Below are 16,595 nucleotides of genomic sequence, written 5' to 3' on the forward strand. Positions count from 1 at the left end.
TTTAATAGCCTTCATATGCATGCTTATTATATGGTGGTGGTTCTTTAAAGTCACTCATGTAGTACCTCCGGACCTAAACCATTGGGAGTTTTGTTTGATTCAGTGGAAGCAGGATCAGACCCTTGAGTAATACATCCAGTTCAAATAACCCTCGCTACTACGCTGAAGTGATGTTCACTAATTGTGTTTAAAGAAGTACCATATGCCTCCAGTCTAGAAAATCTGCAGGCACAATGTGGGGCTAAAGTTCCAAATGCTAATTCCGTCTTCAGAGCGGTTTTTAGTAATTGTTCTAATTAAAAGAATGAAAACGACTGTTACATGTGATTATGGCATTAAATGCTTTTCTATCAAGTGTTCTACAGTGAAGTACATTGGTGTTTGCATAGCGTCTAGCATAATGGGCTGCTGGTCATGAGGGGGACATTTGGGTGCTAATGCAGAAATCATGCTAAATGCTGAAATATATTTAAGCATGGTCTCTGCAAATACTTAGCAGAGGAATTTTAAAAAGTAGATTTTTCCCCAACCAAAATGTCTACACAGAGGCCCCTCTTGGTGGCTTTTAAGCAATTTATGCATGACTGTTCATTGAATACAGGAATCAAAATAATAACATGCAGCCACAAAAATTGACTTGATAAAACCACAGGCAAAAGGCACAGATGTCTCCTTTCCAAAGGTTTGTTAACCTCACTACTGGTAACATAATATCAGACGCAGGCAATAAAATGGTGGCAGTTAACCAGGGTTAGCACCGGTGGGCTGCTGCCACTATATTGACCTGTGCCTCCACAGCTACTGGCAATCACAGCTCCCATTGGCTGAGTACGGCGATCGACGGCCAATGGGAGCAGTGATCCCCTGTACCTGCAGAGTCATAGGTAAATATGGCGGTGTGGGGGAGGGGACCCACCAGTGGCTGACCCTGGCAGATCAGATCTGGCCCACAAGCTGGTATTTGCCCATCTGTGGGTAAGACTAATATTTGTGTTCATTGAACAATGTACTACTATGGGAAACGATGGCTGTGATGAATCTGATCGTTGTACGGTAGGTGATAGTATGAAGTGGAATTCTGAAAGGCAAGTGAAATCGGGGTACCTGTCTGACAACTATATCTTTAAGCCATATGTATACTTTTTTACCCCCCTCAGAATTGCCTGCTGGTTGGGAAAAGATTGAAGATCCTGTATATGGTGTCTACTATGTAGAGTAAGTGCTGCTTGAGATTTCTTTTTTCATTGTCAAGTAGGTGCGAACTTTTCCAGTTGAATTTGCTGTAATCTTATAGCATTCGTTGAGGTTGAAACTTGGGCCTACTGCTGAGGGTAGTAGTGATGACTCCACCACTGCCAAGAAAGACTTACTGATAAGCTAAGAATGCTTGTCACATGGTATATAAGACAGTCACCCTCCCTGTGTGCTGTGTTTTGTAGCTGACGGTACTGCTGCATTGTCTGACGGGACTGCCGCAATGCCCACGCAACTAGAGCATGGATGCTGGAAGTGAAGCATTAATACTCTTGGTCTCGGATAGGAAGGCACATCATGTGTTGCTCTTCTGCGCCCCCTGGTGGCTGGCTGTGGTTCAGCATTACAGGATCTGGCCTCCACAGCTGATGTGGAAATTTAGTTTGTGCCAGGTTATCCACCGCATGCTCCCTTGCTGCGGATGAACAGTCCGTTTGGCCCTGCCAGTGTGTCTGACTAGTTGCTTACTGCACTTTGATTTAGTCCTCTTTGAGACGGGACCAGATTAGAGGTCATTCATGAACTATTCATGCGCATCAGCAGGGGCCACGCAGATAGCTGGCCTGTGCAGGTGGGTGCCAAATGCATGTATGCAATCCCTTAGGATACATCAGTGCATGGTACCAGGGTGTGATTCTCAGCTTGAGGGGAAAAATACTTCAGCTAACGCTCAGCAATGTATTTCACTCAAAAGAGCAGCTGAGTTGCAGTAGTGTGGGCAGCAGTCAGTGATGGTATGGGCTGGCCATCCTGAGTATAAAAGCACCCAGACCACGAGGGAATGTTTTCCGGTACCACGCCCAGGCCACTGCAGTTTGCACTACGACTGGTTTTTCATAGGTACGTCTCCGACTTGGAAATCACAACTCCCAGCGTAGCTAGCTCTTAAAGGGCTTGTTCAGCGGCATTACTGCAAGTGGTCTTTTATAGGGAAGAAACCTATTTAGACTAGAGCATTGGGACACCTCAGAATCTTTGTGCTCTGAGGCCTGAATTGCTTAACGAGTGCATAGCTTGAAATAAAGGCCGTGGTCAGAAAGGAGGAGCACTCGTCTCTAGATGCCCGAGACCCATTCTTGTAAAGACAGAATTATTTTTAGCTGACACACATTTATTCAAAGCTGTAATAGCTATGTGATCAATTTAGCAATTCCCTTAGTATAGCAAGGTGTTCAAAATGTGCTCTTGTGAAGCAGATTACCTGTTCAATTAAAAAAAAAAAAGAGGACTGAAAAATGAAAATGCTGGTGTGATCAAATACCAACCATAAAGCTTTCTGTGTTGGGTTGTAAAGAATTATGGGTTTAATGTAACTCTCTGCAGAATTAGAACAGCTTTCTCTTTATCTAGATGACAGATACTCCCTTGGGAAATCGGAGAACCAAGTTTTGTTTCATCGCTGACCCCATAAAATGAATTTTTAATTATGTGTACACTCCCGTCCATTAGGATGGCTTAGGATAGCCCTCAAAGAGATGTGGAATACAGCTTCTATCTGCTTTGGCTCACTTTGACCCCACCATCTGTGCCTTAGGAAACAAGGTTTAGCAAACTGCATAATTAAGGCTTGACATTTATTTGCCAGAGATATTGGGGGTATTTTTCATCTATTAAATGTCATGCCAAGAGCCCTGTGTTGAGCATTTCCCATGACACACTCCTTAGTGTGAGATTAAATAGAACTGTAACAGCATTGAGGCATAGAAGACTATTTTACTTACTATCTATCATCTGCTAATACAGGTATAAAATAGATTTCTCTCTCTTACACAAACACACTTACATTCTATTCCACTGAATAAATTTCATTAGTAAATGATGATTTCATGAAAAACTTCTGTCATGTCATTTTTTGATAGCCATTACATTTTCTCAGCCCTCCACTGATAAATGAAAATGACAGATTCTTACAGGATTCTTGAATTTGTTTTCATACGCTTATTAGATTAATTAAATCAGCAGTCTAACATCAGGCTCCTTTAAAGAAAGATTATCCTTTTTGTGAATCCAATGAAGACAATGCTGAGTGGAACTTTGTACTGTGTGTTTTGTGATTATTTGCAAACAGTTGTTTTAAAGATAATTATGGAACTGTGAAAAGGACTTCCAGACAGCAAAACACGGTTTCTTAATGGTAAACTTTTTTGAACTGGATTCTACAAGAATTTTAACCGAACTCAGTTAATGCTGACTAGGTTCTTAAAGCAACTCATGCTTGAAATGTACAGCTAAACATTAGAGAAATTGGATCTGAACATTTTTGTCTCCATCCATCTGGATTTTTAAGCTGTTCCTCTCTCAATACGTTTTATGCATTGTGTAGAGGAGTAACTGAAATCATCCCTACTACTACTTGTGAGAAAATTCTACCCGAGTCCCTCTATTGCTATACTGCTATTCTGTATTCACTCTTCAAATAGGTGCATTTTGCTAGTGCTTTACCTATCAATTTCCCAGTAGAACCACTCAGGCAAAGATTATTTTGGTGATATGTCACCACAATCGACTCATATTTCCATGCGGGTCAGTGATGTTAAAAATCACCCTAATTTCTCCTATCTTTATAAGCAGTTCTCCGAGTATTGAAACAATGGATGGCCCAGCATAGTGCAGCTCGGATCTCAGCTGGGCCTGAGATTCAGAATCACCCTGAAATGTTGAGTCCGTACCATGCCAACCTCTCGATCTAGATCTTCGTGAGATTGGGCAATATCATTGATGCCCACAATAAGTGCAGCCCATTGCAGCTCAGTGCTGGTTTGGCCTTTTTCATAGCTCTGTTATTTTCATAAAATTGCTAATGACTGTTTGCAGTCAACATGGCTTGTTAAGTTCTCCTGATGCCTTCAAAGCAGAGGGCGATTGAGAATTCGCCTAGTAGAGGGAAATTATAACCTATCCCAAAACCGGAGCAGCTTGCTTTATACCATCATCTTCTGGTCCTCTTCTCCCGCAGGATAAATCTTAAGGCCAGATAAATTTGTCATCACCTAGTCTGGTCTCCTGTAAAAAATAGACCAGGGAACCACACAGATTAATTTTAGTATTGAGCCCTTCTGTTTCAGCTAGAGCTGATCTCTTAAATAAAAGCATCCAACCGGTCTTGACTGAAAGCCTTTGAATCTTAAGGCTATGTCTACACTGCAGGCTTCTTGCGCAAGAACTTTTTGCACAAGAGTTCTTGCGCAAAGAGTTCTTGCACAAGGATGCGTCCACACTTCCATGTGCTTTTACACAAGAGATGTGTTTTTGCACAAGAGCATCCATGGCAGTGTGGATGCTCTCTTGCGCAAGAAAGCTCTGATGGCCATCCAACCATGCCTTTTTGCGCAAGAGCTCTTGCGCAAAAAGGCTTATTCCTCGTAGAAAGAGGAATAACTCTTGTGCAAAAAGCCCTGTCTTCTTACGATTAACTGTACTTTTTCTTGAACAAGAACACGCTTGTAGTGTGGACGCCCCACAAGTTTTTGAGCAAAAACGGCCATCACCTCTTGTATATGGTGCTCATAGAGTTTAGTTCAACACGACGGTTAATACTTTCTTCTCCAGAACCTGGGACTCCATTAAGAAGCTGTGTCTAAGTCTTGTATCATGCAAGTTCCATCAGAACTTGAATGACTTCAGCAGGCTAGCAATTTTTGTGGCACTTTTTTTCACTAGTTTCACAAAAGGGTTAATGCTATCCCAGTGATGCACTGCATCATGCATGGACATTAGGGGGTTCTAAGAACATTTACAGGTAAGCACAGTTATTTTGTAGCGGACTTGGTTAGGTTCGTGTTGGCTTCCATCCAGATCATTTAATGGTTGCAGATTTCAGATACTTCTTGTGCCAAGGTCACACATTCCCCTTCAATCAATCTGTCTTCCTGCACAGAGCTGTAGTGCTTAGTCCAAAGCATTGCAAGTATTTTTCACCCCCTTATTAATATCGTGCATTGATTAGATAGCTGACAGATGTTACCAGGGTTGTAGGGTTTTTTTAACTTCATTGAGCCGGGGAATGACGGTACCTCTGGGAATCTGGTTAAAGCAGGTTGATGTAGGTCTGTCTTTTATCATGTAGGCAGAGCATCCTTTCTGCCTTCCTCTCATTTTCACAGTTAAACTGCTTCTTATTGTCGCTGAAAGAATTCGCCATTCCTGCTCAAGATGTCACATCAGATAGGTTGTGCTTTTTTTCCTAACTGAGCATTTTGGCACAAGTCGGCAAGCAGTTCACCATATGCCTTGCTGTTAGCTTTTTTTTGTCCCCTTGTGTCAGGGGAATTGTGAGTCTGGCTGTCATTTTTGTTTGCCACACAGAATGTTTCCTAATGTATTGCTCTCTCTCTTCTCCAGCCATATTAACAGGAAGACACAATATGAGAATCCAGTCCTGGAAGCAAAACGGAAGAAACAGCTTGAGCAGCAGCAGCAACAACCAGAAGGTTGGCACCCGGGGAGAGCAGCATGCTTGAGATATTTGTTAACAGAATATGCTCTCCCTTGAGTTTACACCCCCACGTGGACATATTTGTCCTGCACTTAAGCACTTAGAATCCCTGTGATTTTAAGGGACGGCTTATAGGCACAATGAGATCCAAACCTGTAGTTTGTACTGTTACTAGAAGACTGAATAGTATGAGGCAAAGGAGAAATGATGAAATAATGAGCAGTGATAATTAGCTTTCAGTCCCTGAAAATGGGGGCAATTTTTAATTCTACTTCTGGAAAGTTGATAGGTTAGAAAGCAAGCTAGCTGGATTCCCAGAAATAATAATAATAATGAAAAAGTACTTGTTAGCCTCACCTAGGACTTTTTTTTTCTAAGAGGTTATTTTTATATTTGCCATGAATTAAACTCCTGTGTAGAGGTCTGCTCAGAGTAGATTCTTGGGGGTTGAAGACATGTTCCACTTGGTTCTTTTGACACATTGTTTGGTTTTACTGAAAATCATGTCATGCGTCAATAGCACGGAAGTAAAATAATTTCAAGCTTTTAAAATGCAGGGATGGTGTGGAGTTTCTGGTAGACACTTTGCTTGGCTGCATCCCTCACAACTCACAATGCAAATATGGCATAGTCCAGTGTTTCTCAACCTTTTTTATTTTATAAAGTACCCCTTTTAAAAAAAAAGTACCCCCCAGTACCTATAGTTTTCAGATACACAATTATTTTTTCTACCATTGCAACACATTTGTTTAAACAACTTAATCATAGCCTGGCAAGCGATGACATTTCTGGGTGTAAAAAGTACAAAAATAATAAAGCGCTGTAAAACTTAAAACAAAAATTTAGTTTTCTCCAAATTTCAGTTGTATTGACGTACCCCCAGACTTCTCTCGAATATCCCTAAGGGTACTCGTACCACTGGTTGAGAAACACTCGCTTAGTCCACTTCTCAGTCCGCTCCTTCTCCTCTTCCTCCAGTCTGCCTTGCTTTTCTAGAAGGTGTAGCCCTATCCCGGTGGGTGATTTTGTTCTTTTGTATCTTTTTTTTTTTTTCCTATCTCTAGAATGGACAGAAGAGCATCCATCGCTTGGTCCACCAGCTGTCCCAAATCATGCTCCAAATGCCCAAGAGCCAGTTCGAGACGCACCAGTACAAGGTAATGTCCCAGAAGGTTTTCCTATTAGAATGAAATTATTTTTGCTACCATGTTTCTTCTGAAACAGGGCCTTCGATAGCAGTGTAGTGAGATCCCAAAACACCATTGTCCTGAATTTCTTTGGACTTTGAGAACTGTGGGTCTTATACTGAAGATGACAAAAATGAAAATGAATAGGGTTGCCTTTTAGTGGATTTCTGAAGATCTCTGTCAAATTTCAGACCTTTCAGAACATACCATGAAAATGTGAATTAGAATGTTAGCCGATTCAAAGAAAATTGGTTAAAGTCTGAGATAGTGAGTGTGTGCAAACTTACATACAACTTGACTCCTTTGTGCAATACTGTGCAGTCAAACTATGTTTTAATGTGTTTGGCTGTTGTTTTGTTCTTTTCTTTATGGACAGGAAACAAATGTACCAAGATTAAAGCGTGGGTCTTATGTGTTGTTATGCAAGCTAAAAATATTCCATGTTATAAAATGATCAGACCAGAGATATTTTTTGCATATGATTGCAGCCCAAACGAATGTAGAATTGTTTCCCCTGTTGATCGCTAAACCTTAACGAGTAGGCTGAGAGAATCACGTGAATTAAAATATTTTGACACCATTGTTCTCCTAAAGCTGATCAATACTTTTGAGTGTCACAACAATACATACCGTGTGTGCCACAGTTTCACGGTGCACTGTTTTTGAAGTGCTTTATTAGCTCTTTTGTGTTATTTGCTCGCATTCATTCTCAAACAGCCACATGAGTGAGTCCTCGCCGAGTGAGGTCAGCATTTCCCTTTTACTTCTTGTGAAACTTCCCATGCCTAAAATGTTTTTGGGGAGACCATTGTAAAGTGTCTGATGATGGCGCTAGGTTATTCAGTGCACAAGGCGGGGGTACTGACCTCCATGTGAAAGCCCTGATGCTCTAGATGTCTCAGTCAGTGAGAGCTTGGAAGGGAAAAATCACATCCTACTGCTAAGACGATTCAGTGGAAAATCCATGAGGTAAAATTCAACAAATTCCTAGAGACTCTACAGAGTTTTCCTGTGGCGGTAACAATCAAAATGCCTGTGACAACTGGAGCAAAATGCTCTCCATAATACATACAAACATCCGCTCCACTTCTGCAAATCCTTATGCATGTGCTTCCCTTTTAAATGCTCAGAACGGCCAATGTGCTTGAAGTGAAGCTTGTGCACAAAGTGTTTGCAAGGTCAGGACTTCAATTATGGGTACCATGTCAGTGCTCCCGCCGCATTCTGTGTATGTCCTGGGGGAGGGGCTTGTCAGAACCACCCTGCTGGACAAGAAGAGAAGGGCACTGAGCAATAGAAAGGAGTGCGTAGAAGAGGTGCAGCATGCCCTGAAACGTGGTAGGGCAGAAAGGAGTGGAGGGAAAGAACAAAAGGTGAGCGCCTTCCCTCAGACAGACCTACTGTTGGCCATAGATGAGCTATGTCCAGATACCAACAGCTGGAGTCTTCAGGCAGCCTTAACGGGGCCTGCTGAGAGCACTGGTCTCTCTAATAACAGGAGCTAGAGCTAGGTTTGTTGCTAGCACCGTAAATCATTCCCTGACGCAAATAGGCCGCCAGCGTGCTGCAGGTGTTAGGAACTCGTCCCCGCAGCACAGAGGGAGCCATACACGGCACAAAGCAAAGCAGCTGTAACCCACGGGGGGGTTAGAACGTAATGCAGTCATTCAGGTGGGCAGAGGGCAGGACATTGGAGAGCAGGTCTGAGGCCGCTTCCTGGTCAGCTGGACGGGGGAACCATCATTACATGCAGCCCCCCTGCCCATCCAGGAGCAACAACGGATGCACAGGACTATGAATCCTGTTGGACCAAGGCAGCCGCACCACCCAGTAGCACCAATTCCTTTTGCAGCAGCACAAAACCGTCAGCATCCCATCCCTCGCTTATGCCCTAAGAACAAAGCAAAGGCTGTCCAAGCAGCGCCATAATGTAACACAGGGACGAATCATGTAATTGAGTCAGGATTCTTTCATAAGAACAGCCAGACTGGGTCAGACCAAAGGTCCAGCTAGTCCAGTCTCCTGTCTTCCAACAGTGGCCAGGGTCATGCCCCCGGGGGAGTGAACAGAACAAGGAATCCTCAAGTGATCCCTCCCGGTCACCATTCCCAGCCTCTGGCAAACAGAAGCTAGGGCCATCCTCCCTGCCCATTTCTGAAATCAATGGAATTTTGTCAATGGCCGTGACAGTTTGTCAATATCATTGTTTCAGTAATGAATGCCCTGTAACAGATTTTTAATTAAAATATTTGCTTCAAACCTATTTAAATGCGGGGAGAAAATAAACAGGCAATTTGGAGCGATTGTCTCTGTAGATGCCATAATTAAACGCCCGTCTTTCTGCCGTGAGCAGTAAGAGAATCTCGAATCTCTCAGGAGATCTGTAGTTTTGTCCTGAGAAGGTTTTTAAGTCGATCTCAGGGTGCGTTTGTCAGAGCAAAGAGATGGCTGCACAGAGCTGGTAGAACACATGCAAGAAAAGAGGCAACAGCTGTCCGTTCATTGGGGTGGGTTCTGTACTGCTTCTTGCGGGCTGTGAGGAATGCACCAGCGAAAGGAAACCTTACCCTGGATCCTTCTATGCCAGGCTGCATGGGACAGCCCAGAATCTCTCATCCCATCTGTTCCAGAGATGGGGAGCAACATAGGGCCATACCCAGAGGAAGTTCTCTGTTGGCCAACACCCTCTACACAGCTGGAGCAGCATAAAGTGGCCAAAATCAGTCCCATTATTTGTAAATATTTTTTTAATACCGATTTTACCTTCCATTCCCATGAGGCGGGTGAAGGCTACGCTTTGGCTCCTTACGTAGTCTGGTTTTAGCTCTTCATTTCCTCAGTTGATTTTAAAGGGAAGGGTTTCTGGTTACTTTGGGCACCTTTTCTCAGCTGGTGAGCCCCTCCTGCACGGCCTGCCTGCCTCCCTCCCCTCATGGTCTCCTGCTGACATTGTGGGAAAGCTCAAGTCTCCCGTTGCCCCATCGCTGGCCCAGTTGTTGCCCAGCACACGTTGCAGCGTCTTCCCTCCATGCTCTCACTCCCAGCCACGGCTCCTCTCTCCCGCTGAGCAATGGTTTCCCCCTCTCACTGGCTCTCTTGCTTGGGGAGAGACCAGCTGAGTTGCCCCCTCTTTCATTGCAGGCTCTGCTGTCTGGGAGAGTTGCACAAAGCCCGGAAGAGCAGCAGCTGCCATTCGGCAACTTGGTGTGTAGCTTTGTCTGTCGGCGTCCCATGATAACTTTCATTGAGCATACTCAGTCATTTAAAACGAGCGCCTCCCTCCACCCTCCCTGCAGTCAAGAGGTATTAGCCTAACGGGTTGGGATACACAAGAGTCATGTTCTTGTGTTTCAGAGAGGCTGTGAGGGGAGTCATTACTTCATGTCCTGCTACCATTTGCTGGTAGGGAAACACTTTTTGCACTCCAGAAACAGTGGGGGTGGGCTCCCGTCCTGCAAAGCAAGCAGCTCCCTGTTGGTGGCCCCCAACACACTTTCCTGCTGGTATTTCTAAAGTGATGTGCGCATAAAATAATGGCACGTGAAGTGAGACACATGCTGATTGCATGCAGCATTGACCATGAGAGTCGTGTGCTCCTCCTATATCCCATCAAAGCATTGCCATTGTTCAGTCGGCACTCCTTGCAAATTCTCGGAACGCAGGCCCAGTTAGCCAAACGACCCCATCCCAGGAGACTATCTTGGTTATAACAATCTTACAGCCCATTGACGTAGACAGCCTGCTCATTAGCCTATGTAGCCCATCGCTGCCTTAGAGATCTGCCTTTTGGAGCAGAAACTCGGCAATTTGTTTTTAAGAGTTTCGAAACGCACACCAGGCGCTCTGGTCATAATCCACATAGGACCTTTTCAGTCCTACGGTGAGTCTACACTGCACCGTTATTTTGAGATAACTAACATTATTTCGAAATAACAATGCAAGCATCTACACAGCCATTCTGTTAATTTCGAAATAACAGACGGCTTTTTCCAAAATCTGTAAACCTCATTCTACAAGGGTTAACACCTATTCCAAAATAGCTACAGGCAGTCCCCGGGTTACGTACAAGATAGGGACTGTAGCTTTGTTCTTAAGTTGAATTTGTATGTAAGTCGGAACTGGTACATATTGTAGGGGAAACTCTAGCCAAACATTTCTCCAGAGCTCAGTTTTATTCTCCCACACCTCACTTCCCTCAGTCCTTTATTCTCAAGCTGAGGTGTCTGCTGAGAAAAGCCACTCCGTGTCTCCCTGGTCTGCTGGGGGGGGGGGGGGGGAGCGCTAGCTTTGTGTATCCCTGGTCTGCTGGGGGGAAGCAGCTAGTGCGGGGTTGCCTCACCCCGTTTGTAAGTAGGGATCCGATGTAAGTCGGATCCATGTAACCCGGGGACTGCCTGTATTTCGAAATAAAGCGTGTGTAGACGCTCCACTGCTGCCATTTTGAAATAGCCCCTCACAAGGGCCATTCTAAGTTATTCCTCCCCAGTGCCTCTGGAGCTCTAAATCGAGGTAGCACATCTCTACACTAGGGAAGCTTGCCATGGACTCATTTGGAAGCTTCCCTGCAGTGTAGACGCGCTATTCTGAAATAAGCCTGCAGTGTAGGCGTACCCCTAGTGCTGTCACGGTTGCCCCACTTTTTCCCCTCTGGGTACCTGGGTAAAGAACAACCACAAGTGCAAAGATGATTGATCTCCTAGAAGCAGAGCAGGCAACGTGACTAATTTTCAGAGCCAGTGTAGTGTGGGTTAATGGACCCTATCTCCACAGGACTTTGAGAGCTCTCTGCACTCCGTAGCATGCCCCCAGGGAGCATAGGTAACAGCCCTCCCGCACAGCTGGTGTGATGCTGTGATGCCTTTGTGGTCCCCATGCACCTCAGTGGATACTTTTCATGCACTTCAGGCAGAGTGTAGGGAGGAGCAGGAGTCAAAGACAAGGCTTTGGTTGGGCATGGCAGCATGTGAAGAATGTTGCAATTCATATAGAGAGAAGGTAGCGGGCTGGGGGATTATACTCAAGGAAGTGAGAGCCCCGCACCCATCTTGCTTTACTTCTGGTGCGTTTGGGGACGAAAGACGAGGGTGGGTCAAGAGCTTTATGGAGAGAGTAATATGGTCACAACCTTTCTTAGCTTTCTCTTCACCCAGAATTCCCCCCAGCCAGCCGCCCTATGGTCGTGTGTGTAGTCTCGCACACCCGTGCGCTTCAGTAGCATGCTCCAGAAGTGACCAGGGCTGAAATTGTGGAGGTATTGCAAGTCAGGCTTGAAAAGCACTGGCAGAGCCCTGACAGGCCACTAAGCACAGACCCAACTTCCTGAGGCGAGGGTACCAAGTGCCTCACTTTCACGAGCTTTCGTTTCGTCCATTGCTTTATAAAGAGACAACTTTTGCCAGGTTTTTATGCTTCCTGACCTGCTTGGGGAGAGAGTTAGTAAATATATCCAAACTGTCCATGTATTCCATCTCCCACTCTCGGTAGCCTATACGTGTTAGCGCATTGATTTTAAAAATTAATGTCTGCTTTGCCTAGACATGGGCACCTACAAGCAAAGGGCCAGATTCTGATACTGTTACCCATAGGTATCACTTTACTCCATGAGTGCTTACAGTAAAGTTAAGGGGGTGAAGTAAGAAGCTAGTCAACTGGAGTAAAATTCCTAATTTGTTCCATTCTCTTCTGTGCATACACACAAGTGTGCCTGTCCATTAAAACCAATGAGGAGTTCTGTGGCACCTTAAAGACTCAAAGGTTTATTTGGGCATCAGCTTTTGTGGGCAAAAATTATTTCATCCGAGTCAAATGGGTTTTACCAATGAAAGCTGATGCCCGAATAAACCAGGGGCTCCTCGTTGTGTTTGGAGTTACAGACTAACACGGAGACCCCTTTGAGACGAGTCCATTAAATCACTAGCGTGGGCTGGGGAAGGAAAACAGGAGAGAATATTTTTCTAGCCTATTTATGGACTTCCAAAACTTCCTAAACAGGAAAACCATTTTTTACACGCAACCCTTCGGAGTTGAAAGGGAAATTCATCCACACCAAGCTGAGGAAAAGCAGCAGGGGCTTCGGCTTCACTGTGGTCGGAGGGGATGAACCGGATGAATTTCTCCAGATCAAGAGTTTGGTGCTTGATGGCCCAGCTGCACTGGATGGCAAAATGGAGACAGGTAACAAAGCTTTGGGGACAAAAATTCTATCCCACTCCCAGTTTGCGCTTAACAGTGTCTGTTATCTGAGGGTCGCAAAGAATGTTAAGACACAATGTACCTCTCTGAAAGGGTGCGTCTACACGGCACCCTAAACTCTGAATAAGACTCAATTTGCGCTATGCAAATTGCGACTCTTATTTCAATTGTATTTCAAAATAACTTATTTTGAAATGTGGCCCATCTACACAGCGCCCAGTTTTGAAATAACGTGCAATTTAGACACATCCCTTAACTCTTGTGGAATGGGTGTTACACGGATGCCAAAATAGCACACCCTTTATTTCGAAAAATATTTTGAAATAACGGGAGCATTTAAAAACACAGCTTAGCTATTTTGGGTTATCTCCAGTATTTAGATGTACCCAAATAGATAAGTAGTGCCCCGGTGTCTAGATGTACCCAAATAGATAAGTAGTATTGTCCCCAGTTTGGAAGTGGGGAAACTGAGACACAGACCAGCCGGGGGACTTCCTCAAGGGTTTTCAACAAGTTCCTAGCAATGCTGGTACCAGATCTCAAGCGCTCTGGCAGCTAGCGGTCTGCTCTGACTGCTAAACTACTGATGCTAAACCTTGGAGAAATGAGCAACCGCTTCGGTTTTTAGTGCAGTCACAGAGAACCGCTTGATGTTGCATTGCAATGCATTGACCTCTTGGAAGGAGTAACCACCTCCCAGCTATGGTCAGCTATTTTGCACCTCTTTCTGATCCCTGTGTTCTGTACTGCTGTTTAGCTCTAATTTACCCCTAAATGTCTCCTAAGAGCCCAGTAAGCAGTGGAAGTGTCGGTAATGCTGCTAGACGATAGTGACCTCCCGTAGTCTGGCAAATTCTCTGGTTCAGCCGCAGTCAGGTCCCCAGGGTGCTGGACTAGAGAACTTCAACCTGTACTATAAAATGGGCCGCACATCATCGGTTTGCGTGGTGGGTTGTTAGGTTTGGGGGAGGAGGGTTGTTTTGTTTTCTGAGTAAACCAAGTTGTGTGTTTCCTTCAAAACCACTTTTATATGTAAAACGCTCAATGCATCTTTTGGATACAGATTGCTCTCACTCACCTCAGCACTGCTACTCTTGTCCTTTGCTGAGAGGAAGGAATAAAATATCCTTGCAGATGTGTATCTAGCTACAAGTCTATCAGCAGGGTAGCAGAGCGGTACCCATTGTTCACTGCTGATAAGTGTCTGTTGTTAACGTTCTGAAAGGAGCTCGGTGCATTAAAGCAACAAATTGAAAGTGTGTGGGGTTTTCTTTCTTTGTTTCATCCACAGGAGACGTTATAGTCAGTGTGAATGAAACCTGTGTGCTGGGACACACACACGCTCAAGTTGTAAAAATATTCCAGTCCATTCCCATCGGTGCCAGCGTGGACCTTGAACTGTGTCGAGGCTACCCTCTACCCTTTGACCCCGATGACCCCAACACGAGCTTGGTGACGTCTGTGGCAATTCTCGACAAAGAGCCGATCATTGTGAACGGGCAAGAAAATTATGATTCTCCAGCAAGCCACAGTAGTAAAACGGGGAAAGTAAATGGCTTGAAGGAGCAAAGGCCAAGTAGTCCCGCAGAAGTCTCTTCAAATGGATCCCATGGTTACCCCAATGACACTGTCTCTTTGGCTTCCTCTATAGCAACACAGCCTGAGCTCATCACTGTCCATATAGTGAAAGGGCCCATGGGCTTTGGTTTTACTATAGCAGACAGCCCTGGTGGTGGGGGCCAAAGAGTGAAACAAATTGTAGACAGCCCAAGGTGCCGAGGCCTGAAAGAAGGAGATCTTATAGTTGAAGTGAATAAGAAGAATGTGCAAAACCTTACTCACAACCAAGTTGTGGATATGCTGATTGAATGTCCGAAAGGAAGTGAAGTCACGTTACTTGTGCAACGAGGAGGTATGTCTTAGATTTTTCTTTAAAAGTAGTTGATCTGGAAGAAAAAAAAATACACTATTAAAGGCTTGCGATTCTAAATTGTTGTAAACCACCCAAGTTATAAGGTGTAGAAATTTGACCATTCCTCACAATTTTCTTGTATTACATAACATATAGTTAAAAAAAACAGTATTTTAACCCATTTTTGTTGCAGTGGGACATGTATGTGCACAGATATATTACACATAATATTTATAGGTAATATTAATCTGTGTCTTTTGATAGTAAGTGTTCTGATGAAATTAGGATTTACATAATAACCCGTTTTCACATACTAGTAAAAGTTTACCTCTGTGACTGAAACTTTCTTTGGATTTCCAAAGAAACGTGGGCAACCCTGTGGCTGTTTTGGGGGCAGAAATAAGCTGTGTTTTACTACTTTTTAACTCACCAGTAACTCAGAAATATCCAGGGGGAGTATCATCTTATGAATGTGGAGAAATCTTGTTGAAGGCCCAGCAGATGTGGGTTAGGAGTGTGGGGAGGGATTAAAGCTCAACTGTAAGCAATTGAAAATTACTTCCAAGCATGCTCAGTTGGCTTCTGTTGGGAGAGACACAATCCTAAGGAAGTTTCATATCTTTCGTGTGGCTTTGTGAAGCATAGTGTCCCAGCACTAATCAAGTGGAATAGCCTTCACCGAGAAGTCACAAGCCTCCTGCATGCTATTGTTTTCAAGGGTCATGGTGTGAGTCTTACTTGGGTTTGTGGCTATAGAAGCACAGAGAGATGAGAAGATTGATAAAAGCGCTATGTTTGACCACCAAGTTACCTCTGCCAAGTGGAAAGAACAAAGCAGGATGGGTGCAATGAGCTCCAGAGAAGGGTACTTTATCGCACCTTCCACCGGGGCAACCTGTGTGTTGGCTATCCTGCTGCTCCTCAAGTGGGGGAGACTTGAACCCGCCACCTTGTCCTCTCCAGGCAAATGCCCTATCCCCTAATCTATGCCTGTGTGTTGGCTATCCTGCCTCTCCCAGAGTGGACCTCTTACCCTGCCCTCCCCAGGCCAATGCCCTAGCCCCTAGGCCATGCCAGAAGCCACCTCACCTTCAGACCGTCTGCATGAGACAGTCAACGTGGGCTTTTCATTGCATGAGTGCCACACAACGAGTAACGAGGACAGGTACATTAGTGAGGCACTTCCCCGTAGCCACACCTTCCCCTTGTAGGCTTTGCTACTGCTCTGAGGCCAGAGGAGTGCCATGTTGGCACCGCGGCTGTTGCTGCCTTCCTAAGGGGATTGGCTAGACTGCAATCGCAGCCTGTGACAGCAGCTTGCGGAGACAGTTCTGAGCTAGCTTTCCTCTCACTCGTTCAGGCCCTGGTGCATGAACTGCGGCCTCATGGGCTTCAGCGTGGACTAGCCCTGAGGACAATTCCCCAGGATTCCAGGCAGACGTGTGTAGCCCATGCTGCTATAGTTTCCCCACTACCCATACCTGAGCAAGTGCCCATAGAAAGCCAGGTTCCTCTGTTGTGTGCCCTGCCTTGCACACCTCATTTTGCCTTGGCAAGTCTGCGCCACCATTGACACTTAGGCTAGGTCTACACTATAGCTTTTTCCGATCGCTTT

General features: G+C 44.8%; 1 protein-coding gene across 30 annotated transcripts in view; it reads left to right on the forward strand.

Annotated features, from left to right (window-relative positions):
• MAGI1 (membrane associated guanylate kinase, WW and PDZ domain containing 1) overlaps positions 1–16,595 on the forward strand; it is a 552,920-nt gene that overhangs the window by 465,892 nt on the left and 70,433 nt on the right. For 20 of the 30 annotated variants that reach the window (XM_075938532.2, XM_075938533.2, XM_075938531.2 and 17 more), the window contains 6 exons: positions 1,158–1,215; positions 5,596–5,684; positions 6,754–6,846; positions 10,018–10,080; positions 12,868–13,050; positions 14,360–14,980. In XM_075938532.2, coding sequence (XP_075794647.2) covers positions 1,158–1,215; positions 5,596–5,684; positions 6,754–6,846; positions 10,018–10,080; positions 12,868–13,050; positions 14,360–14,980 — 1,107 coding nt within the window. The remainder of the gene's footprint in view (positions 1–1,157; positions 1,216–5,595; positions 5,685–6,753; positions 6,847–10,017; positions 10,081–12,867; positions 13,051–14,359; positions 14,981–16,595) is intronic. The other 10 variants (XM_075938542.2, XM_075938543.2, XM_075938534.2 and 7 more) reach the window with 1 other exon arrangement.

The sequence above is a fragment of the Pelodiscus sinensis genome, chromosome 11 (assembly GCF_052426305.1).
Source record: "Pelodiscus sinensis isolate ZL-2025 chromosome 11, ASM5242630v1, whole genome shotgun sequence".
Taxonomy (NCBI): Eukaryota; Metazoa; Chordata; order Testudines; family Trionychidae; genus Pelodiscus; species Pelodiscus sinensis.